The sequence below is a fragment of the Diabrotica virgifera genome, chromosome 6 (genome assembly GCF_917563875.1).
Source record: "Diabrotica virgifera virgifera chromosome 6, PGI_DIABVI_V3a".
Lineage (NCBI taxonomy): Eukaryota > Metazoa > Arthropoda > Insecta > Coleoptera > Chrysomelidae > Diabrotica > Diabrotica virgifera.
Genome location: NC_065448.1, coordinates 134,943,314 through 134,970,343, shown reverse-complemented (window position 1 = coordinate 134,970,343; position 27,030 = coordinate 134,943,314). Strand labels below are relative to the sequence as shown.

General features: G+C 31.0%; 1 protein-coding gene across 4 annotated transcripts in view; it reads right to left on the bottom strand.

The window, feature by feature from the left end:
• Nucleotides 1–27,030, bottom strand: part of LOC114338186 (tyrosine-protein phosphatase non-receptor type 9) — a 215,724-nt gene that overhangs the window by 30,684 nt on the left and 158,010 nt on the right. For 3 of the 4 annotated variants that reach the window (XM_050652876.1, XM_050652873.1, XM_050652877.1), the window contains exon 2: nt 14,007–14,277. In XM_050652876.1, the coding sequence (XP_050508833.1) occupies nt 14,007–14,046 (40 nt within the window). In that variant the 5' untranslated portion in view covers nt 14,047–14,277. Of the gene's footprint in view, nt 1–5,447; nt 5,656–14,006; nt 14,278–27,030 lie in introns of those variants that run through there. The other variant, XM_050652875.1, reaches the window with a different exon arrangement.

The window sequence follows — 27,030 nt, the reverse complement described above, 5'->3', positions numbered from 1 at the left end:
AGAATCAAAAAACAGAATGTTAAGAAAACCTGAGGCTATAGTTGGGTTTTAATTTCAGTATTTTATAAAAGCTAGAACATTCCACAGGGTGTTCCAAAGTTTGAGAAAATAACACAGTTTGATTCGTACACCCTGTATACAATGACAAAGTACCTGTCTAGCAACAATATTATTACAGGTATATTGATAAAGAATAAGGCTCTAACATATTAAAAAAATTACTTAAATCGGATATCAGGTTTAGGAAATACAAGTCACTAAAAATGGCCCATTTTTTGGGGTGCCCGTTTTTTGTGCCGGTTAGTGTATATGTCCAAAATAATGAATAAACTGGAAATGAATAAACTGACTTTATTTAAACAACTTTATTTTGAACGTAACTTGATTACTGTTGATGATACAATTTTTTTTATAAAAAAAAATAAAGCTTTTTTTAAACGCTTTAAAAAAGTTGTAATGAGTTTTCCCCCAAAAGTGCTTTATCGTTTGGTTATTTCACGTTAAAATATTTGACTTGGAATTTGATGAATATGAACCTATTTTTCATTAGCTATAACTCTGCTTCTACTACGTATAGAGACCTAATATATACAGGGTGTTTCATTGGGAAACGGAAATACTTTAATGGTGAATAGAGGTCACCCAGGCGGTTATAGGTATACTAAATTTTTTGCCCTAGCGACTTTTATATCCGAGTTACAGGGTGTTTTATCGATTTTGCTCATTTCTTTCTTAAGCCATAACTTTAGAACCACCCTGTATATTTTTTTAATATTTGGTACACATATCTCTCATTCAAAACCCAAACGACTGACATACTAATCACAAGAAAAATCCAGGTCTGTATTAACAAAAAATTATAAAATAATTGTGACCTTAAAACAACACCCTGTATATTGAAATTTTGAAAATCTGTTTGCCTATTTAAAAAGAGCACAAAAACTAAGTCTAATAGTTCGCTTCGATTTTTCGGCCAGACAATTTTTTGACTTTAATTTTGAAATTATATTGAATGTTCTTAAGAACTCCACATTAAAAATCAGGTATTATTAACTTTTAATTATAAATTATTAAATTTATTGAATAAATACTCATTTTAAAATGAATCAATATTTATTTACCACATTGGAAAGACCCAATTATTATTCACAAGAAAAATCCAGGTCCGGATTAACAAAAAAACATAAAGTAATTGTAACCTTGAAACAACACCCTGTATATTGACATTTTCAAAAAATTGTTTGCACATTTGAAAAGACCACAAAAATCCGAGTTTATAGATTCACTTTGATTTTTTGTGCAAAAATTTATTAACTCTAATTTTGAAATTAAATATATTCAAATTTTTAATAAATCATTCACTTTTCTTAATAAATCATTCAAGTTAATGAATAAATACTAATTTTAAAAATAATCAGTTATTATTTACAGCATTAAAAGGACTTACTTACTAATCACAAAAAAAATCCAGGTCCGTATTAACAACAAAATACAAAGTAATTCTCACCTTGAAAAAACACCCTGTATATTGAAATTTTTAAAATACGTTTGCACACCTGAAGAGAGCACGAAAAACTACGTTTAATGTCCAGCTTTAATTTTTTGGCCAGATAATTTAATGAATTTAATTTTGAAATTATATCGAAATTTTTATTATGAGTTCACAGAGTTCTTAAAAATTTCGACATAATTTCAAAATTAAATTCATTAAATTGTCTGGCCAAAAAATTGAAGGTAACGATTAAACTTAGTTTTTTGTGCTCTTTTCATACCTATGTGCAAACGGATTTTGAAAATTTCAATATACAGGATGTTGTTTCAAGGTTACAATTACTTTATATTGTTTTGTTAATCCGGACCTGGATTTTTGTTGTGATTTGTAAGTGGGTCATTCGAATGTCGTAAATAAGTATTGATTATTTTTAAAATGGGTATTTATTTAATAACTTTAATAATTTATTGTTAAAAGTGCTTTAAAAATCTGCTTTTTAATTTCAGTGTTCTTAAAATTATCAATATACATATTTAATTTCAAAATTAAAGTCATTAAATTTCCTTTACGAAATATTAAAGCAAACCTATAAACTCAGATTTTTGTGGTCTTTTCAAATTTTGAAAATTTCAATATACAGGGTGTTGTTTCAAGATCACATTTACTTTATTTTTTTTTTGTTAATCCGGACCTGGATTTTTCTTGTGATTAATAATTGGGTCGTTCCAATGTGGTAAATAAGTATTGATTAATTTTAAAATAAGTATTTATTCAATAGCTTTAATAATTTATAATTAAAAGTTAATAATACCTTCTTTAGAGTTCTTAAAAAATTCAATATAATTTTAAAATTAAAGTCATAAAATTGTCTGGCTGAAAAATTGAAGCGAACGATTAGACTTAGTTTTTTGTGCTCTTTTCAAATATGCAAACAGATTTTCAGAATTTAAATATACAGGGTGTTGTTTTAAGGTCACAATTACTTAATAATTTTTTGTTAATCCGGACCTGGATTTTTCTTGTGATTAGTATGTCGGCCGTTTGGGTTTTGGATGAGACACATGTGTACCAAAGATCAAAAAAATATACAGGGTGGTTCCAGAGTTATGGCTTAGGAAAGAAATTGGCAAAATCGATAAAACACACTGTAACTCGGTTATAAAAGTCGGTAGGGCAAAAGATGTAGTATACCTAGAACCACCTCGGTGACCTCTATTCATAATTAAAGTATTTCCGTTTTCCAATGAAACACCCTGTATAACGTTTTTTAGATAAAATACTTACTTTCTGAGTTATTTGCGAAAAACTGTTTAAAAACGTTAGTTTGTTGAAAAATGAACATATTCACTCGCAAATAACTCAAAAAGTATTGACTTGGCGGAAAACCTCCATAGAACAAAATTGATTAAAATTAGTCAGTTTATCCATTTCCGGACTTATTTTGGACATATATTTTTTCACCACCGAGAGGGGTGAAACGCACCCCCAGGGTAAAAGCACACATAGGCACAATATCACTTTTTCTTTGACATGTTAGATATGAGTATGCCAAATCTCATGTCAATCCAAGCGGTTCTTTAAAATTTGGAGCAAAAACCGTGAAACAATGTACTGTATGTTCAAGATTATGTAGTTTTGTTAATTGCCTTGTGAGAAAATATAGACATACTGTAAATATTATATCCCTTATGATATGCAAATAATAATATACTCTATTACGTCGTATTTTCTGACATATAATATAAATACTGCAATAAAATATAATCCGTAGAGCATAAACAAATACAGCTATACAGATTCGTTTTAACGATATATAGTATAAGCGTTGACTGATAAATATAAATATACTATAAAAATACTCCGTATTTATCAATCAACGGTATAAGTAAGAAATATAGTAGAACGGTCAGATTTGTAGATTTTGGTAGTTCGACTTTAAGCTATAGTGCAGCGGCTGATTTTTCTGGTAGTTAAATATATAAATATAAATATTTATTTTTTACTTAGGTATATACCGTTAGAGCAGGTCATATCGTATGTGCTAAAATCAATTTTGGCCATTTTTTATTAACATTTAACCTTGCAAATTACGAATTTTATAAAAACAACTAAATCTATAATTAACTTACAACAATTCAAAAATTTTAAAATAATTAAAACCTACACTCCAGTAAGGAACTGTTTCCCAACTAACCCCTAAAAGGGGTTTTTAAGTATTTCTACTATATTTCTTACTTATATAGTATAAGTAAGAATATAGTAGAAACACTACTACAGAGAACGAGGGTTCATGGAAACATGGAAGAAAGGCACAGAACATTCTATAGCAGATAGAGCGATTGAAGAAAACGAATGGGTGGGAAGAAAACGAATGGGTGGATAGAAAACGATGGCGAGCGAAATGTGGGATGCGGAAGTAAAAATTAATATTTCTAGTTACATACTTAATTACCAGAAAAAAATGAGTCGCCGCCGTATAGCTTAAAGCCGAACTACCAAAACCTATAAATCTGACCGTCTACTATTTTTCTTACTTATACTATACAATCGTTTAATAGTCTATATTTATTTGCACTTAGTTTGGAAGAACATAATTTACCAATAATTGTATAGTTTTTTTGTTATTTATATTTTTTATAGTTAACTACATATTTTTTAAGGATCAAAGACAAAGATGGTTAGGCAAATGAAACCATAGATTTGGCAGTCAATATTCCAACCACACACGCATATTTGCAACAAAACTAATTTACATATAATATGTATATATAGTCAACTTTTGGAAAGAGTGGTCGGTAATGTTATATCAACATAAAATTATTGAATGTTACTCTAGAGTTTAAAGATATAAAATGCTGTAACATAAATTTTAGATGGCATGTAATGTAAATAACGTGTAATATACGGCTAATATATTTTATAATGTATATATACGAGTATAATCATAGGAATGGCAATGTTTCCTCAAATTTGCATTATTACATCGTCAAGAGAATATCAAACATTTAAATACCTTGTGATTATCTACACATTAAAGTTCACAGGTCCTATTCAGCTATTAAATACGTTAGAAATATGTGAATATAAAAGCACATACCTATATATTTTGAATGTTTTCTGTTTCGAAATTATGAGTTGATCGTACCTCATTATATCAAACGTTTTTTCATAATCCATAAAGCAAACATACTATATACTTACCTATCTTGTTTACATTCAACTACGTCTCTATGTTTGAACCAAACAAAACTAGTCACTACGTTTGAACCAAATAGGTTTAAAAGTTAGGATTACATTTTAATGGCTTAGGAACCTCTCTGGTTCCTAAAACATTACGGAAAGAGATTTGGGTATTATTAATGTCATTCTCCCGTTTTTTGCCTATTAGGTTGTACTTGATAACAAAAGCCGACCCAGAAAACAGAGTATGTATACTTTTCCGAAGATTTTTGATGCGCAGTATATGAATCTGAGTTCCACATTGCCGAATTGACTCTGGTTTCTGAGATATCCTAACCTAAAAGTACAAAAATAGCAGTTTTTGGCTATTTTAGAGGTTATGTACCCGTTAATTTTTTCTATTCTAAAATAATACGCAAAACATCTTAAATTTTTAGTTCTTCTCTTTCAAATTCGTTTTTCATGCTTTTGGATTAAATCCTGAAGATATCTTATACCGACCACGTTACTAATCAGGGTGTTTTGTTGAGACTGCAAAAAGAAAAAGAGCTGTTGGCCACTATAAAAACAGCTAAAATCGAATACCTCGGTCACATCATGAGAAACAGCGAGAGATATGGACTTATGCAACTAATCTTGCAGCGAAAAGTAGAAGGAAACAACAACGAATCTTTTCAGAGCGGCAGTGTGCACAGTACAGATTGCCATGATGATCGCCAACATCCGAAACGGATAGGCACTACAAGAAGAAGAAAAAACATTGCGTCTACTTTACCTGTAAGATAAAACAACGGTATGCTCAAAACGTGAAACACCATCCTCAAGTTTGCCGTCACTAATTGCAAACCAACATCGATTATGTTCAATATTTTTAAGCCGATCACGAATAACTTCATAAAATTTATAGTTAGATACCATACAAATAATTTTCAGCTAACGACTAACTAATAACGACAACTAATAAGCAATGCTTATTATTCAGGTGAACTTTCCTTTAAAATGATAAAAAATGAATCAATATTGAATGAGTTTAAACGATTTATAATGTTTTATCAGATAAAGGAGTTCAAGTAAATAATTTCACCGTCATATTTTTTGTTTTTAAGTCTATCTTAAATATTAAGTTTTAATTTTAGAATACAGAGAATACAGAATTATTATTATGCTTTTAATACTACAGCAACTCCACTGTATTTCTATACGGTGAGATGGAAAAGTATTTCCCGCTCTATTAATTTTGCTATGTTCAGCATATACAGTGCTAGTCAAAAGTCCGTACCCCCTCTTATCCTTTGAACGGTTATACCTATAATAGTGAAATTTGGAGGGAGGAAATAAACGGACGTAAGCTTCTTAACTAGTCATGACAGGTGACGTAATAGTGACAGATGACGTTCCAGAGCCACTGTGACCGATAATTTTAAATGGGACCTTATGGCAAGTGATACCTCGTTTGAAAGGTATTCAAAATACCTATTCAGTCATACTAATTTTTTTGGGTTTAAGTTGATTTTGATTTTGATGCATAAATTAAATAAATATAATATTGTAGTTTCGCATTTAATTAATAAAAATTCAAATGTCCGCCTATGGTTTTTTTGTCAAAAGAGTTGACGTTTTTCAATTCTCTAGTAGTTTTTACGACAACATCAACCTTTTTGACAAGTAATCATAGGCGGAATTTAGAATTTTTATTAATTAAATGCGAAACTACAATTTTATATTATTTCATTTATTCATCAAAATTAACTTAAACTCAAACAAAATTAGTATGTCTGAATAGGTATTTTCAATACCTTTCAAACGATGTATCACTTGTCATAAGGTCCCATTTAAAATTATCTGTCACAGTGGCGCTGTAAAGTCATCTGTCACTATTACGTCACCTGTCATGACTAGTTAAGAAGCTTACGTCGGTTTATTTCCTCCCTCTAAATTTCACTATTATAGGTATAACCGTTCAAAAGATACGAGGGGGGGTACCGACTTTTGACTAGCACTGTATAATAAGCAGAACACAGGTAGATAAACCTTTGATCTGTTATGTAGATTTGATCTGTAGATAATCACAGTATGTAGACCAGGAAGGATGTGTTTTTAGGTGGATGTGAGAGGTGGCATTCGGATTTTTGCGGATAAAGTTAGGTGATAACTTCGTTAATAATAATTAACTTATGCTCCTTCTCAAATATGCCCGGAACATTAATAAAAAAAAATAAAATACTTAAAAATTTCAAAAAATTTCGTTTTCTTTCTACTTTCTTTGCTTATAACTTTAAAACGATTCATTTTGGAACAAAGTCGTACAGGAATAAAACAAAGATAATTAAATTTTCTAAAAGATACGATTAGTTAACAATGTCTTAATTTAACACCCTTGCTGCAAAATATCAATAAATATAAAATAAGGGGGCAAAACAAGCCTGTTCTTATTCAATGTTTTTCCATCACTTAGGTTACACTTGGAACCTTCCTAATTCGCTTAGAAAATTTTTGTAATGTGCTAAAACCGTCCACCAAATTTCATTAAAATTTACTTACTAGATTTTGCATAATAATTTTGCAATGTAAACTTTTTTTAAAAAATTAAAATTTTTTAAAATCTTGCACAACAAAAACTGGAACATACAAAGATTTGTCATTTTTTTACATATAAAGAAGCATTCCACCTATCTAATGCACTTCACAGAATTGAAATCGGATTATTTAAGTAGCCTCAGCAATGTTTTAAAGTTATAAACAATTTTTGGCTTATAAACAAATTAGTGCTGTGTCCAGGAGGGGGTGCTACGGGCTCCTTTATTTAGATGGACTCACCCAAGTTTTTTTTATGTACCCGTAGAACACCAATTTTTTGGGTAACAGTTGATCCGGATGTCGATAAGATTGTTATAAACAAAGAACTTGAGGAATTACATAACATCGATTTTTCGCAAAATAAAACATTTTTTGCATTTCTTGGGTAATTCTAAGCAAAAAATGTTCTTACAAGTTTTTTCGTAGGATGCATAGTTTTCGAGGTAAATGCGGTGGAACATTCAAACAATCGAAAAATTGCAATTTTTGAACGAGAATAAATTTTGATTAAAAAATAAAATAGCAATTCTGCTGACAGCATTTGAAAGTTTAAGTCAAATTATACCGGTTTTAATTATTTGCATTGCTAAAAATTAATTTTTTTATTATTAAACAAAGCTATTTGTTTGTAAGCCAAAAAATTGTTTATAATTTTAAAACATTGCTGAGGCCCCCTTAAATAATCCGATTTTAATTCTGTAAAGTGTATTCGATAGGTAGAGCACCTCTTTATATGTAAAAAAATTAGCCAACTTCTAAATGGTCTACTTTTTGTTCAGAAAGATTTTAAAAAATTTGAATTTTTTTAAAAACATTTATATTGCAAATTTATTATGCAAAATCTATTAGGTCGATTTTAATGAAATTTGGTAGACCATTTAAGTAAGTTATAAGAATTTTCTAAGCGAATTACTAAGGTTCTAAGTGCCACCAAAGTGGTTAAGAAACATTGAATAACAACAGGCGTATTTTGGCCCCTTATTTTGTATTTATTGCTATATTGCAGAAAAGGTAATATCTTAAGACATTTTTGACCAGTCGTATATCATACAAAATTCAATTATCTTTATTTTATTTCTTTACGACTTTGTTCCAAAACGAACCGTTTTAAAGTTATAAGCAAAGAAAGCAGAAAAAAATCGATGTTTTTTGAAATTTTTAAATATTTTTATTTTTTATTAATGTTCCAAGCATATTTGAGAAGGAGCATAAGTCAATTATTATTACTGAAGGTGTCACCTAACTTTACCTGCAAAAATCCGAATGCCACCTCTCACATCCAAAAATACACGTTTTTTTACAGATTAGTCCTGGTCTATTAATACAAAATTCAATTCTTTGTAAATAAACATTCAGTGACATTTATCCCAATTATGCTACACACATTTTTCAACTTGTCAAAGTGAACAGCACAGTTTAGCAAATATTAAGACGAAGATATCAAATATCAATAAAGCAGTAGTTAAAATTATTTATACATAGTTTTATTCATGAAATAATCTTACCGAAGTACATTCGAGAACTTAAAATTGCCGATTTGTGTTATCCTCGTGATAATTTGACATTAGATGCAAAACTGAAAGTTTATTATGGTTCATTTTCTTAAATGTGACAGTTGTCAAAACTATAAATCTCATTGTAATTAAACAGAAACAAAATACCTAAAAATTATTCCCACTATAATAATATAAGTAAAAAATTCCCACTATAATAATAATCTCATTGGACAGAATTAAACATGTGATGAAAAATCTTACTACTCTATTGGAAACTAAAATCATTAAAAAATAATCATTACAATTTATTCCTAAAATAGAAAAATATTCTAAATTAATGTAATCGTGATCGAGGTGATGTAATGAGCACCTGAATAACAGATCACGCAATTATGTAGTTCGATATAATACTTATATAATATGACATGTAAAGACGAAATTTGTCACAACTTAACAACCCATCATTTTTGTACTTTTTTTGTTTATTTCGATTGATATTTTCCGATTGAAGAAAAAAGCTGTCCTGTGTAGTAATTACTTCTTGCTTCATTGACATGGACGTTTTTTTAAATGCCCATCCGTGGGACACATTGTTAAAGCTTTATTTATATCACAATGGATCTAAAGATAGCAACTAAAACAAATGGCTCACATCTTCACAATTTACAGTTGTAGATTAAATGACTATGTTTTGGAAGTGAATTAGACATAAAGTTCAATCAAAAGGAAATGGATGGGTTTCATTATAAACATACTTCATATTGTTTGTTATAAAGCAAATTAGAAAACTTAAAATTTTTATTTTTTTTAGCATAAATTTGATTTTAGCTGAATTGAGCACAAGGTAAAAATAATTTTATACACTACTACTGTTTATCTTTTCCCAATTAATAAACTCATAATAAACGAGGCTTTGAAGTTTGAATTTAACAACATTTTATAGTTGTTATTAATATTTTATTACATAAACCTTATAGACAAGGCGAAAACGGCGGCTTCGTTGGAAAAAATATTCCCATGAGATTTTTTGCATAATCACATTCGTGAGACACCCCAGAATAAGGCTCAAGAAGTAGCCCACGCGAAAAGTGGTCCCAATTTGTTTAAACAATTTTTTTAAACAAATTGCAAAAATAAATATTTTTGGCACCGACAAATTAGGCACCACCTTAAAAATGGGTAATTTTTGATGTCACTAATTTTCTAAACCAGTCGTCTGATTTAAGTGATTTTTTTAATATGTTATGCAAATATGATATTCTTTTAGGAATATGGAAGGGCAAAAAACCAGATAGACCACGTATTAATAGAAAGTAAACATATCAGAGTAATAACCGATTCCAGAAGCTACAGAGGGGCAGATAACCAATAGCGATCATATTCTCACGATAGCCAAACTTAAACAAGCGCTGCCAAGAAACCCAAGAACAGCAAAAGAAAGATTAACATACAAGATAGAATTACTTAAAGAAGAAAAAACGGCAAACAGACTTGTGGGCGAGATAAATAAAAGACTTGGTTACCCCACCGCAGAAGATATTGATGAAGAATGGAAGAATATACAGACAGCGATGACAGAAGCAACGGAACTATGTCTAGGAAAAGTACAAGCAGAGAAACAAAGAGACTGGTTTGACGAGGATTGTAAAATAGCATTGATACGTAGAAATAAAGCAAAAATAGAAAAACACAAAAATAATACACAGGTTACTACAGAAAAATATAAAATGGCAAGAAGAGAAGTAAAACAAATCTGCAGAAAAAAGAAAAGAGAACATCTTGACAAACAGTTGAAAACAATAGAAGAATCATACATAAACAAGGAAATAAGAAATTTCTACCAAGAAGTAAAAAAATCCCGAGGAATTGCAAAGAGTAAAACAAGTTACTGTAGAGGTAAAGACGGTGTGCTTTTAGGAGAAACAACAGAAAAATTGAACAGATGGGCGGAGTATTTTGAAGAACTATTAAATGCAAATACACAAGCAGAACCCCAGGAAATAAAATAACATCAACAGGATAACACAGAACAACAACGTGAAGAAGAACCTACACTACAAGAAGCAAAAGAAGCAATATTGAAGCAAAAAAAATAACAAAAGCGCAGGAGAAAGCGGAATTCCGGCAGAGATTTTTAAAGCAGGAGGAGAAAAGCTGCAAGAAAAAATTTTCCGACTAATATTAACAGTCTGGCAAAAAGAGGAAATGCCGCAACAATGGAACAATGCACTCATCTGTCCAATCTACAAAAAAGGTGATGAAACAAGTTGCGAAAATTATAGAGGAATATCGCTTTTAGAAGTGGCCTATAAAATACTTGCAAAAATCATCCGAAATAGATTGCAAAAGGAGGTAAATAAGATCATTGGAGAATACCAAGGAGGTTTTAATATGTTTATTAAAACTAATACAGAACAACAGCTACGAACAAAATTTGGGACTACACATGTTGCTCATTGACTTTAAACAGGCTTACGACTCAGTAGACCGAGATATGCTATATGAAGCAATGAGTTCCTGGGGTATTTCAGGAAAGCTGGTTAAATTAGTGAGAATGACGCTCAACAATACAAAAAACAGGATAACAATGGAAGGACATTTTTCAAAACAATTCACAGTGAATAAAGGACTGAAACAGGGTGACCCTCTATCCACAGACTTATTTAACTTGGTACTAGAGCACATAGTAAGAAGGATAAAAATTAGTACAAGCGGTACTATATTTAACAACAGACAGCAGTTTATAGCTTACGCTGATGATCTAGTCATCCTAACAAGAACAAAGGAACATATCCAAAAAATATTCCAAAAGTTCGAAGCGGAAGCAAAAAGGTATGGATTAAGAATCAACCAAGGAAAAACACAATACATGGTAATGAAAGGAGATATAAATAAAGAGGATAACTATATAAAAATGAAAGGAGAAGGAGACGAATATGAGTTTAAGGAAGTATCAGAATTCGAATACCTGGGAGTGACTGTAACCAGTACTGGAAGGGAAGAAAAAGAAATAGATAAAAGATTATTGAAGGGAAGTCGAGTTGTGGGTGCCTTAAACACGATATTAAAAGCAAAAAATGTATCAATAAACGCGAAAATCAGAATGTATGAGACGATAATACGGCCCACAGTGTTGTATGCGAGCGAAACGTGGGTAATGAATCAACAAGAGGAGAAGAAGATACAGATATGGGAAAGGAAGGTCCTGAGAAAGATTTTTGGAGGTATACAGATAGAGGAGAAAACCTGGAGGAGACGAACAAATGAAGAAGTAATGAGAATGTATGGGAGACCAAAAATAACGACAAAAATACGAGCCCAAAGAGTTAGATGGCTGGGACATATTACTCGAATGCCAGAAAGCAGAAACGTCAAACGAATATTGAATGACAGAGCATTGGGAAAAAGGAGGCGAGGGCTCCCAAGGAAGAGATGGTTAGAGGCTGCAGAGAGGGATCTAGAAGAAATCGGGGTGAAGGACTGGAGAAAGAGTGCAGAGGACCGAAAAGAATGGAGAAATATTATCCAGAATTTAGAAGCCGTAGGCCTATAAGGCCTGTTAGCGCTGTTATATATATATATATATATATATATATATATATATATATATATATATATATATACAGTGCGGTGGAATAAGTGTTGCCCCCCCCCTGTTAACTTGTTTATTTTAAGAATATAAGCAAAACGCTCGGACAGGTCGATTTTTAAACTAATCATAGAATATCATAGCATCAACGTTTCGAACTTTACGCGATCCGTCTTCAGGTGACAGGCATAACTTTCATTTGTTTAAATGGTAAAGTACATCATGTGACACCTCATTTAACAGCTTTTAAAATACTTATTTCAAAAATGTATAATACTTTAATCCTTTTTGAGATCGCAGGCCCAAAATTTCGGTCGAACTCTTTTTAAACGCATTTATTTTTTTCGAATTCTGAGAAAACTAATAACTATTTTTGAAAAATTTAAACGCAGAATGGAAGATTAGATTATTACCGATGGCTGACAGTCCCTTAGAATAAACAAAAAGTTTCCTTTGAATGATATATTTGAAATTAAAAATCACACTAAATTTTCTCTTTTTTCCACCACTGTGACTTATTAAAATAAACATTATAGGAGTTCTCATGGACTTAGGACCATCGAGAATACTGTAATAGTTCATTCTGCGTTTAAATTTTTCAAAAATATTTATTAGTTTTTTCAGGGTTCGAAAAAATGATTGCATTTAGAAAGAATTCGACCGAAATTTTGCGCCTAAGCTCTCAAAAAGGATTAAAGTACTATACATATTTAAACTCGGTATTTTAAGAGCTTTTAAATGAGGTGTCACATGATGTACTTTCCCATTTAAAAAAATCAAAGTTATGGCTGTCACCTGAAGAGGGATCGCGTAAAGTTCGAAACGTTGATGCTATAATATACTATGTTTAGTTTAAAAATCGAACTGTCCGAGCGTTTTGCTTATATTCTTAAAATAAACAAGTTAACAGGGGGGGGGGCAACACTTATTCCACCGCACTGTATAATATGTTATTCTTTAACAATTTCGCTGTAATAATATTGTTGATAGACAGGTAAATTGTCATTGTATACCGGGTGTACCAATCAAACTGTGTTTTTTTTTCTCAAAGTTCACCACACCCTGTGGAATATTCTAGCACGTATATAATAATGAACTTAAAACCTAACAATAGCCTAATGTTTTCTTAACATTCTGTTTTTTTATTAAATCGCTTATGTTAGATAATAAAAAAAGTTAGGTACTTTAACAACTAGCCATGTGTTTCATCAATACAGGGTGTGCGACAAACTTTAAAGGGCAATTCTACATGAAAAAGAAATGACAGTTTGCTTTATAAACTTCATACCGCAAATGCTTCGTTTTCGACATACGTTACAATGTTGAAATTTTTCTTACGAACTGACGATTTATTTATTGCTCTAAAGCCGGTTGAGATATGCAAATGAAATTTGGTGGGTTTTAAGAGATAGTTATTGCGCATTTTTTGACATATAATTAAGAATTTTATATTCACCATTGGCATGCATACGGTTAATATGACCCATGAATATGATGAATACTTTATTTCTACATTTTTAACGAATTTTAAAATTTAAACTTAAAATTTATTTCTGTTTTTAAAGTGTTACAAAATGATAACCCATCTGTTGCTTATTTTTTTGTCTCACGATTTTGGTACTCTGCTGTAATTTAATGTGATTTTTATACATATTATATTAAAATGTCTTACCATAATGTGAAATCGGCGATTCTGGTCTTGTACTAGTCATTGACTGTATGCAGTGCGACAACCAAACATTATGGTCCAGGACTAGGGAGCCTCCCAGTTGGGTGGGAAGCGATTCCCTCGGGATGTGACTGGATAATTGGGCCACTGACACAGTATAAACTCTTTCTCGCAGCTTTTCTCGAACGAATAATCGAAGTATTTTGAATGGCGCTTTAAACCATAGAGGCGCGGTAACAATGAGCACCTTTTTTAGTTTGGCAGGATACCCACCCTGGAACAAAAAAAAATATAAATAATCAACGAATATTTTGTATTTATTAATTTTCCATATATAAGACATAAAATGTCGATTTCATTTACATACAAAGTAAAGGATATAAGTATACTTCTGATGTCCAGTTGCAAAAACAAATAAACGATTGATTTTTTGATTTGGAATGCCGGTTTATTTTAAAATATGTTGCACCACTACTTAATAATTGAAACCGATAGTTTTTGAGCTGTCAAAAGCAAATACATAACCCATTTTCTGAGGATATTGGAATAATCGACTGTTTTTAACCCCACTTTTACACTGTTGTTGATTTTAAAACAAGATAAATATAAATAAGTACACCATTATTTATCTAAATGACTAAGCAAGAAAACAGTGTTGGTTCAATTCAATGACATAAATATAAATATTTACGTCGTTGCTTCAATTTCAATTGGCAGTTCAATTCATAGACTTATATTATATACTAGATGACCCGGTGAACTTCGTTGCACCTTAGATAGTGTGTCAGAATTAGATAATGTGTCATGTTTCGATTCTAGATCAATTGCTTGAACGCAATTGCTAGAGATCAATTACTCAAAATCAACCACTCGAAAATGAATTGTTCGACATAAAAATTGATTGAAATACAAATTGCTCGAATAAAAAAGAAAATTATATGTCCAAATATTCATTCATAATAATGCAAAGTTTGTAGGTACATAATAAAGATACATTTAATATGACAAATTATATGATATTCCACGTATACAGTACGTAAATCGTTCAGCTGGACATAGGGAACATACAATATAATATATATTTAGATAATACGTAAATACATACATTGTATTATTTTGAGATAATTGTGGGAACTGAGCTGTCTCGATGACAATATTTTCGGCCTCATATGAAAAGTGCCTAAGTCCCAGAATAAGCAAAAAATGAGATCTTTGCGCCATCTGATTAATATTTATGGTACGTATGCATAGCAAGGTAAAAAAAGAAAGAGTGTACTGTTTACGCACGTAAGAAGTTATACTTTTATTATATGATTGTAACGAAATCAATATACTTTAAATAGTTTATTTATATTTAATTTAATTTAGCAGGGACATTACAATTTCTTTAAAGATAAGACTTCTGAGATGCTACGTGTTCTCCGTATTATTCTATGGGTTGGAGGCTTGGACATTAAAGGATGTTTCGGACAGATTAGAAGCTTTCGAGTTATGGGCCTACAGAAGAATATTAAGAATAAGTTGGGTGGATAGAGTCACAACATCGAGGTGTTGAGAAGAATGGGAAAAGATAAAGAGGTTTTAAATACAGTTAAAGTCAGAAAACTACAATATCTGGGACATGTTATGAGGGGCGAGCGTTATAACTTGTTACAATTAATAATGCAAGGAAGAATACAGGGTAGAAGGAGTCGCGGAAGAAGACGCATCTCCTGGTTAATAAATTTGAGAGCTTGGTTTAATTGCACTTCTGCTGATCTCTTTAGAGCAGCGGTATCGAAAGTGCGAATTGCCGTGATGGTTGCCAACCTTCTTAGAGGAGATGGTACATGAAGAAGAAGATTTAATTTAAATATTAAACTAATTTTAATACTTACTACTTTCCAAAAATTAAAAAAATAAAAGAATAAAACACAAACAAACACATTGAAAAATGCCACAAAGAAATGATTTCTGAACAATAATTGTTGCCAAAAATTTTAATTAAATACGTATTTCCTAGAAAAAATTATATAATAATATACTTACAATCATAAAATGTATAAAACAATAAAAAAATAATAACTTGCATTGGGGCTCGAACCGGCTTCCCGTCGATCCCGCCGCTCGAAAGTCAAAGCGACAAAGTATATGTCATGTGGAAATGTACACCAACTGAACGTTTACACCATAAACTTTTTGACATTGTGTTTATTTATATGAATTTAATCAAATTATTAGTTTGATTTTTGTCGAATTAAAATATTAACATACAACAAAATATAGAGTGAGAAAACGATATATTAGATGAAGATTTGTAGAAAGTTTGTTCGCAATCAGATTATGTAAATTAAAGCATTGCCTACTAATAGGTAAGTACATTATTTTTTTTAGATTTTCCAAATAGGTATGAAGATAAGTTTTTATTGCAATACAACTGAAACATTTAGAATTACGTATCTGTGGCTTTTCAAAACTATTTAGAAAGTCACTACAATTGTAAATTTGATTTTATTTCTGTCCTCACGACAATAAAAACTATTATAATATACAACATTTTTGTTTACCGATAACCTCCATATTGAACAATTATTGACAGATCATTTCAACACCCAATCAGAGCCTGTATAACGACTAATACCATACTGTCGGTGTCCGCATGCGCCCAGTAAAATAAAAATTCACTCCAAATCGCGCCTAAAGAAGTATAACTTCAAAAAGTTCAAAAAAGTCAATAGATGTCGCTAGAACCACAAAAAATAATTCTATCCAACTCCATGGCGTTGATGACATTTGGAAACATGAATTAAATGTTGGAATTGTCTTCAGGAACAGATTAGAATCCGGATCTGTACCAGTTACTATACCGTTTAATGGTTCAGGCGGTGTTTCAATTTCAGGAAGTTTCACCTTTCCTGACGCGCAACACATTCCGGCTGGCTCATTTTCAAATTTGAGGGCAATGCGGGCATTCTTTATCCATAGCACCAATTGTCACTTTTGAATGATTATAATATTCAATATTTGGCTCATACTTGAATGCTAAACGCAGGAATGAATCAGACGTAAATACTCTATTTATCTGTTGGTGTTGTTGGTCATTGACCAGATATGCCAGATATGCGCCTCCGCCAAAATTTTGATTATTATACCAGAGATATGGTCCTTCGGCAAAATTTTGAACTATTTTTTGGTACATTAAAAATAGTAATCGTAAAGTTAAAACTTCATATTTTCACTGATTTTAGTACAATTTTCGCTTGTTCTTCTCGTGTGCTTAGTGTCGTCTCTCGTGCTCTCGTATTGTCCTAGGGCCTCGTTTTGCTATCTCGGAAACTAATTGAGCTAGAGAGACGATTTATACACCGTTTTTTTCGCAATTAAGCAAGGATTCCACCTGCCAAATTTCATGAAAATCGGTCAAGCGGTTTCGGAGGAGTACGGTAACAAAGCCTGCGAATTAGAATTTTATATATATATAGATGTTAAACCACGAAATTTAAAAAAAAAATAACGGTTAAAGATAGAAAAGTGAAAATTTAGGATTGTATGTATCTTTCGCTTCTGAATCATATACAATTAAGAAAACTCGGTTTGTCGAAAAATAAAAAAAATTATTAGGGGATGCAAAGCCCCCTTATGACGTACGGCTATGAAATATAGATAACAACCTACTCCCTGTCCGGTCGAGTCCACCTGCCAAATTTCATGAAAATCGGTCAAGCGGTTTCGGAGGAGTACGGTAACAAAGCCTGCGAATTAGAATTTTATATATATAGATGTTAAACAACGAAATTTTTTTAAAAAAATAACGGTTAAAGACAGAAAAGTGAAAATTTAGGATTGTATGTATCTTTTGCTTCTGAATCATATAGAATTAAGAAAAATCGGTTTGTCGAAAAATAAAAAAAATTATTAGGGGATGCAAAGCCCCCTTATGACGTACGGCTATGAAATATAGATAACAACCTACTCCCTGTCCGGTCGAGTCCACCTGCCAAATTTCATGAAAATCGGTCAAGCGGTTTCGGAGGAGTACGGTAACAAAGCCTGCGAATTAGAATTTTATATATATAGATGTTAAACCACGAAATTTTAAAAAAAAATAACGGTTAAAGATAGAAAAGTGAAAATTTAGGATTGTATGTATCTTTCGCTTCTGAATCATATACAATTAAGAAAACTCGGTTTGTCGAAAAATAAAAAAAATTATTAGGGGATGCAAAGCCCCCTTATGACGTACGGCTATGAAATATAGATAACAACCTACTCCCTGTTCGGTCGAGTCCACCTGCCAAATTTCATGAAAATCGGTCAAGCGGTTTCGGAGGAGTACGGTAACAAAGCCTGCGAATTAGAATTTTATATATATATATATATAGATTAACATAGACAGAGTGTCTTGTTGAACGAATTGACGACACAGTTAGTTTCATGTTAGTTTCTCGATACAATGTGCTAGAAAGAAATGGCAACAAACCAGTCCAAGTGATCTTGTCGTCAGGAAGCGCGGAAGGTAAGATCAGTCTATGATAATAGGGCTTTTCATCGATTGTCATTTGTTTCGAGCTTCTATCATGTGTCACATAATATTAATATATCTACGTCATACGTCTTTGGTTTGTATCATTGGTATATACCAATCCCGTGTGACGTAGATATATTAATATTATGTGACACATGACGGAAGCTCGAAACAAATGACTGTGAATGAAAAGCCCTATATAATATGTATATGTTGCATGTTGTATAATACGATGTTGCCACTTAAGCCGGTCACTCACGGTACTGCGGTGTCGTTCGACAAAATCGTCGATGATATCATTTCAGCAGTACTGCAGCAGACATGCCAGTCTCTCTGTAGTCACATCGTAACGATTTTGTTGGATGCACCGTCACACACGATCAAATTATTTTGTCAATTAGTCGAAATCGACAAAATTGAACGGCTTTAAGCCGGCTACTCACGATACTTGGCGTCGTTCAATTTGGTCAAATTCGACTAATTGACAAACATTTTGATCGTGTGTGACCGTGCATCCAAAAAAATCGTTATGATTTGACTACAGAGACTGGCCTGTCTGCTGCAGTACTGTAGAATTGATATCATCGACGATTTTGTCGAATGACATCGTAGTGCCGTGAGTGGCAGGCTTTATTATATCGTCGGTCTGTAAACCAATAGTTTTTTTAGAATGGTGCAACTGGTTTGAAAAATAACCATTGATTATATTAAAATGGTCGAATTGGCGGTTAGCAAATCAGTTGTTTAAACAGTCTGATGGTGAAACTGGGCATAAGTATTGCTTATATTATTTCTTCATTAGACATATTCCTCACATTTTGGGTCATTTATTTTTTCTTTTCAAAGAGTTGTTATATATATACAGACATTATTAATAATATTGATTTACTTAAGTAACAATATAAGTACTATTATCAGTTCAATCTAGAATCTAGAAGAAATTAAGAATTAAAAATCACATTCAGTTTGAAAACCAGATAGTTAACAAAAAGTTACTCAACCACATCCATCCGATATCAATATCGACGATAAAATATGAAATACTATAGTGTCAGTATCAATGGATTAACCACTGAATAAAACCCACTAAGTTAATGAAACCACAGATGCAACTAAGAAGTCCAAATTATGATTTAACTATCACGATTATCTTCTTAGACTAAACGTAAATTCTATCTACGGTTACTCTGAGGAGCACAATTTGTATGTAGGTACAAAATGCAATCTTGAGATAGTTAATATCATATGAATATAATATAATACATACTCTTTTCGTAAAATTTATCTTCTATAAATTATAACTCACTTCCAAATAATGTTTAAGAGAGGGTTGACACGATCCAAGTGTGCTTGGATTCCAAATTGGAACAAGTGCACTTGTACAAGTGTACTTGGACTAAGTTGGTTTCCACGGTTAAATCACTTTAATTTGACTAATAATATTTGTCATTATTTTCCCCCATAACGCTGAAAATATCAACCGCACGAAAAATATTGTAATGGAAGATATTAAAGAAAATCACATTCTCAAGAAATTTTAGTTCTCGTATTTTTTGTCGAGAAGTTGAAAATGGCGGAGATATTGGGCAAAAACGTTTCCCGTTTAAAATCAAAATGACAGCTAACGCAACAGCGGAATTCAGTCGAAATTTTAAATTTACACTACTATTGACCCTCCCTAAAGATTAGAAAAATAAAATTTGTGTCAGCTGTTTTTTGTTATTAGTCTAACCCGACTGGACTATCCCTGCTATCTTTGTTATCTACCACATACGGAAATTGTTGTAAGAAAAAAAGTTGGGCGTCTCGTCAAAATGAAGCCATCCAGGAAAAATTAGCTTGTTAGTAGTAATGGTGAAAATAGGCCTGGGATCGCTGACTATGTCTATTTTATTGTTTTATTAATTTTGGTGTGTTCACGGTTGTTTCTTCTGCCTTTTGTTAATTTTTGGATAATAAAACTTTTTAATCTTTTAAATCTAGTGTTACCTTTTTAATAATACCCCAGGCTGTGGGTGAAAAACGTGATATAATTCAGGAATTTTTGAAACCTATCAGGTGTTGTAAAGGACGATGCCAGGAATAACTTCTACTAAAATGTGACCAAAAATATTGTGAGCTCTTTTTTAATTTCGATTTTCATTTGTTAAATTTGCAATTTTTAAAGATTTTTAATTTTGCAGCTTAGCATATTGATTTTAGAGAAAAACTTTTTAATAGAAAGTTGTAGTAAATTTAAAAACCTACAATTTGAGCTATGGTAAGTTTAATTTCGTTTATTGGTTATTGCAAAACAGCATGCGAAATTCCAAAATGGCCGTTTTTTACAATTGAAGATCTTTCAATTCCAAACATAAAAAAATTGCAAGGCCGGATTAACGAATTTGTTGCTTAGATATTATAAATTGTTTATCCCAAGAGGTCAAATGCCAAAGGCTATAACTTTTTGAAGAAAAATCGTAGAGAGTTTTTGTAACATCCAATCTCCTTCTAAAGAGTTATGTTTTCATATTCCGATGTAAATAAATGCGTAAAACATTTTTAAACCTCTAATTTTTGGGTTTGAAAATAAGGGGGCAATTTCGTTATAACATTTAGAGCTGAAGCGGCCCAGTACATCCTATGCGTTTTTAACTTACAGATTATTGTTGCTGAAGAGGAAACGAAGATTTATAAAAAAATAAAAAATTTCTACGACCAGCTGAAGCCGAGCTAAATGTTGGGTTTGAAAATAAGGTTGCAAATTTCGTTATAAGCGTTTAGAGCTGAAGCGGCCCTGTACATCCTATGAGTTTCTAACTTACAGATTATTGTTGCTAAAGGCGAAACGAAGATTTATAAAAAGATAAAAAAAATTTACAACCAACTGAAGCCGAGATAATTGTTTATTTTTTTTAAATCGTAGTGCCTTTATTTATAACAATTAAGAAATTATTTTACAGTCATTGACTAAAGAAAGACTTATATTATCTTAAAATAAAAATTATTATAAGCTATAATTACATTTAATTATTAGAAATTATTTTTAAAATCGGTGCTTTTGCGAGCGGCCGAATTTTGCAAATCGCCCGGCTCGCTTCAAATCCGCGCGCTCGGAAAATTTTTACGTAACTTGTATTAAATTTTGACCGAAAACAATTTAATAATATTACCATTATAATATAGTTTATTTACCACTGTATTTGTTTTTCTTGATAAACTTTTATATGTGAAATCTCATTTCTGAAGAAATAATATTACAAAAATGATACATATAACTATATTTTTAATTTTTGCATTGTTATATAAATATAATAATAATAATGTTACTTATTATTATACAATATAAAACTTTTTCTTCTTGTAGTGACTATCCGTTTTGGATGTTGGCGACCATCATGGCAATTTGGCAAACCCCATTTGGAAACTGAGAACCAGGAAGGCGAAGGATTACCTTGCTAGAAAATTTACGTAGGTCGTTCAACACAACAACTACAAATCTTTTTAGAGCAGCAGTACCGATTTAGTGTGCAAGTACTGATGATGGCCGCCAACATCCAAAACGGATAGTCACTACAAGAAGAAAAAGTTTTATATTGTATAATAAGAAGTAACATTATTATTATTATATTTATATAACAATGGAAAAATTAAAAATATAGTTATATATTATATATGTATCATTTTTGTAATATTATTTCTTCAGAAATGAGATTTCACATATAAAAGTTTATCAAGAAAAACAAATACAGTGGTAACTAGACTGTATATTATAATGGTAATATTATTAAATTGTTTTCTGTCAAAATTTAATACAAGTTACGTAAAAATTTTCCGAGCGCGCGGATTTGAAGCGAGCCGGGCGATTTGCAAAATTCGAACGCTCGCAAAAGCACCGATGTTAAAAATAATGTTTAATAATTAAATGTAACTATATTTTATAATTATTTTTAATTTAAGATAATATAAGTCTTTCTTTAGTCAATGACTGTAAAATAATTTCTTAATTGTTGTAAATAAAGGCACTACGATTGTAGGATTTAAGAAAAAAAGAAACAATTATCTCGGCTTCAGTTGGTTGTAGAAAATTTGTATTTTTTTATAAATCTTCGTTTCGTCTTCAGCAATAATAATCTGTAAGTTAGAAACTCATAGGATGTACAGGGCCGCTTCAGCTCTAAATGTTTATAACGAGAATTGCCCCCTTATTTTCAAGCCCAACATTTAGCTCGGCTTCAGTTGGTCGTAGAAATTTTTTATTTTTTTATAAATCTTCGTTTCCTTTTTAGCAACAATAATCTCTAAGTTAAAAACTCGTAGGATGCATAGGGCCGCTTCAGCTCTAAATGTTTATAACGAAATTTGCCCCCTTATTTTCAAATCCAAAAATTAGAAGTTTAAAAATGTTTTACGCATATCAGAATATGAAAATATAACTCTTTAGAAGGAGATTGGATGTTTCACCAACTCTCTACGATTTTTTTTCAGAAAGTTATAGCCTTCGACATTTGACCTCTTGGGATAAACAATTTATAATATCTAACTAAGCAACAAATTCGTTAATCCGGCCTTACAATTTTTTTTATGTTTGGAATTGAAAGATCTTCATTTTAAAGCTTTAAAAAATAAAAAAATTATTTGTACAATAAATAACGCAATTGAAAAAACGGCCATTTTGGACCTTTTGCAGGCTGTGTTGCAATAACCAATAAACGAAATTAAACTTACCATAGCTCAAATTGTAGGTTTTTTAATTTACTACAACTTTCTATTAAAAAGTTTTTCGCTAGAATCAATATCATAAGCTGCAAAATTAAAAATCTTTAAAAATTGCAAATTTAACAAATGAAAATCGCAATAACAAAAAAAGCTCACAATATTTTTGGTCACATTTTAGTAGAAGTTATTCCTGGCATCGTCCTTTACAACACCTAATAGGTTTCAAAAATTCCTGAATTATATCCTGAAATCGACCTATTTTTCACCCACAGCCTGGAGTATAATGCCTAGAATAGCTCATGTCAAAAATGTGAGAAATAATAGGCTTTTGATTATGTATTTTAGAAAGGAACTACAACTAAATATGAAAAAACCGCGGAGTGCTGCCATTTAAAGGGGTGCGTTTTTTAGAAAGGGGTGAATTAGTCCCTAGGCACAGGGCGAATTAGTGTGAGTTCTATGCACTTTTGGTGCAAACACGTCTACAGGAAAATTGTTCCAGGTTAAATTTACTATCGAAGTATCACATTTTAAGTCAAAAAAAATTTTTTTTTACAAAAATATATTCAAAGGAAAAGCAAGAAAAAAACACGAAAGATAGCAATTTTGTTTTGTTCCAAATAACTTCTTTCCACGGGGATATAGGTATAGGCATTGATTTACAGAAAAAAAACTTCCATCTTTTCTCTTTAAAATTACGTGTGGTAGAAGTCTCTAGGATTTATGTTTCCAAAATATGATTTTTCAAAGTTCACCACTCAGAGCGATTTTGGGACATTTTCCTTGTTACTTCGCAAACATTGTTCTGTAACTTTTTTCTACGCAGATTGAGGCATATGCATGTGTTTCATTTAATAGAAAGAAAAGTCAATTGCCTTTGAAATGGTCTATCGTAGAATGCTGTATATCCATTTTTAGCAAGATATGGTTTTTCAAGTTTTTATACTTTTTATGATTTTTGATATATTTTACGATTATTTTTAAATTTCTCAGTATAACTTGTTTTATTGTATATTTAATATATACATTGTACAATAGAAAATAATGTTTATTTTCTTTACTTTAAAATGGTGTATCGTAAAAAATTCTAGGACTATTTGTAAACAAGATATGCTTTTTAAAAGTGTAACATATACACATCCAATAGGTCCCACGAAGTTGGAACCATAAGGAAAACTTTTTTATTATTAACTTTATGAAAAAAGTTATTCTTTATAAAATGCTCTGCATAGTCTAAAACTTAAGATGCAATCATCAGATATAAAATTTTATTAATAGTGTACGAGGCATGTTAAAAAATATGAATTTCGCTCAAGAGTAAAGTACCTTTATGTTTCACAATATCGAAAAGTGTTATAAAGAAAAGTTATTTTTAATTAAAAATTATGTTATAATATGCAGTTGTATTGTTCTAATTGAAAAAAATAAAAAAATTTAAAATTCTTAAATTACGGATACCCTTGGATATCCTACGGATATCTTGTTTAAAAATAGTCCTATAATTTTTTGCGATACACCATTTTGTAAAGTTTGATTTCACAATGTATATACCTAAATGTACAAGAAAAAAAGTCATAATGAAAAATTTTAAAAATAATCATAAAAAATATCAAAAATCATTAAAAGTATAAATCCTTGAAAAAGCATAACTTGCTTAAAAATAGTCGCATAACCTTATACAATAAAGCATTTTAAAGGTAATTGACTTCTTTCACTAAATGTACCATTGCATACACCTAGAAATGCGTAGAAAAAGTTACAGAACAATGTTTGCGAAATAATGGGGAAATGGTCCAAAAATGCTGTGAGCTGCGAAATTTGAAAAATCCATTTTCGGAAACTATAAATCCTAGAAACTTCTACCAAACGTCATTTTAAAGAAGAAAGATGGAAGTTATTTTTCGCTAAAGCAATGCCTATACCTATATCTCTGTGGAAAAAGTTATGAAGAAAAAACAAAATTGCTTCCTTTGGTGTTTTTTTCTTGCATTTCTTTTGAGTGTATTTTTGTAAAAAAATATTTTGGAATTTAAAATGTGATATTTCGATACTAAATTTAATCTAGAACAATTTTCCTGTAGACGTGTTTGTACGAAAAGTGCATAGAACTTACCCTAATTCACCCTGTGCCTTGAGACTAATTTACCCCTTTCTCAAAAACGCACCCATTTAAATGGTTTTTTCAAATCTAGAGTTACATTGACCATATGAGACAATAAAATCCCGTTAACGTTGTAGTTCCTTTTAGCTCTCTTATTTTGAAAATAATCAATAGAGACAATTTAAAAAGTTCTCACTATCTTACATAGACGTCACCGTTGCCAATGAAATTACCATTGTTTTGATATGTTAGCGTACCTATTTGTTGCAAAAAAGAAAACGTAAGTACAAAAGAGATCAAAGTATGAGATCCGACAAACAATCTGATTTACACATAAATTCAAATTAAGCAATGTTATGTTATGTTGTTCATTAACTTCAAAGATATGGTAATTTACTCTCTCCAAACAATTAATGGAAATTAGGCAGGTATCCTTGAGTAGTCCGATAACAGGATACACAGAGAGAAAATTAGGGAGAGAAACAAAATGCAGTTTGTAAACAAATCCTCGTTTGAAGCTATTTTTTTTAATTTAAAAATTTCCGGGAACGCACTTCAAAAATATTGACAATATGACAATATCATTTTTTTGAAGTTATTTTTATATTGTATTATCAATATAAATGAGGCAGATGAAATTAAATTATTAGAAGAATTATTTTGTATTACCAAGTGACAAAACTAAAATTGTTTAATGTTGAGAACGATTTCCGAAGTGGAAATCGATGGATCGAAATAAACGTATTTTAAACTGAAATTGTGGTAAATTAAAAAAATGGAAATAAATCCTAGTTTATCAGACCTCTAAAAAGGGGCTCTGGCAAAGGAAAAATTGTGACATTTTAAATATGAATTGAATTGAATGAATTTTAAATATGAAAACGCGTTCCGAGATTGCAGCTTTAATTTTGAATATTTTGTCGAGATATTTGGCACACATATTCGTAATATAGTAAAGAATGGCGGTACAATTTGACAGCCCAATTTGAGAAATAGGTTAGTATGTGGAAATTACTTTATAACTAAATACAACATCAAAAAACAAGTCTGTACCGCCATTAAGAAGAACAAAAAAATACACTTTCTTCAAATAAACTTTTTTATCCCATGCCTAGATTGTGTGTCACATTAACAAGAAATCGAACCTGACTGATTTGGCAACATTTAGCGCGCCTATGAGTATAATAAATATTGTTTTTGATAGTAATAGTGTCACTGTCACTGTCGTATTGCCGACGCACTGTTGAAAGTTCGCAGAACTTTCGAAAACAAAAAATTGATGACGCGCTGATGTAGCCTCTTAACAACGATTTCAATATTTCAACAATATTTCATTATTACAATGCGATGTGGTTATAGGGGGAGCAAAGTATGCTAAATGTGCAGTCACTCGAGCGTTATGGGGACCTATTGGGTTGTGAAGAGTAGGTTCTAAAACCAAAAAAAGTTAAGTAAAGTTTTCCATTTTAGTGGGCGCTTGCCATTTTTTAATTTAATTTTTCATTTCCAACAATCGTTTTTTCCGATTATAACGCCATCTATCCATCATTCAAAAAAATGTTTCGAATAAAAGTTACTTATTTTTACGTAAGGAATCCAAATCTGCAATAAAAAATGGGGGCTCCTTTTAAGATTTTAAAGTAACCCCTTACCCCACCTCCGTGGGGGGTCGTGTTTGGTGCCATTCGATAGATTTTTAAAAATTATTGAATAAGTGTATTTTA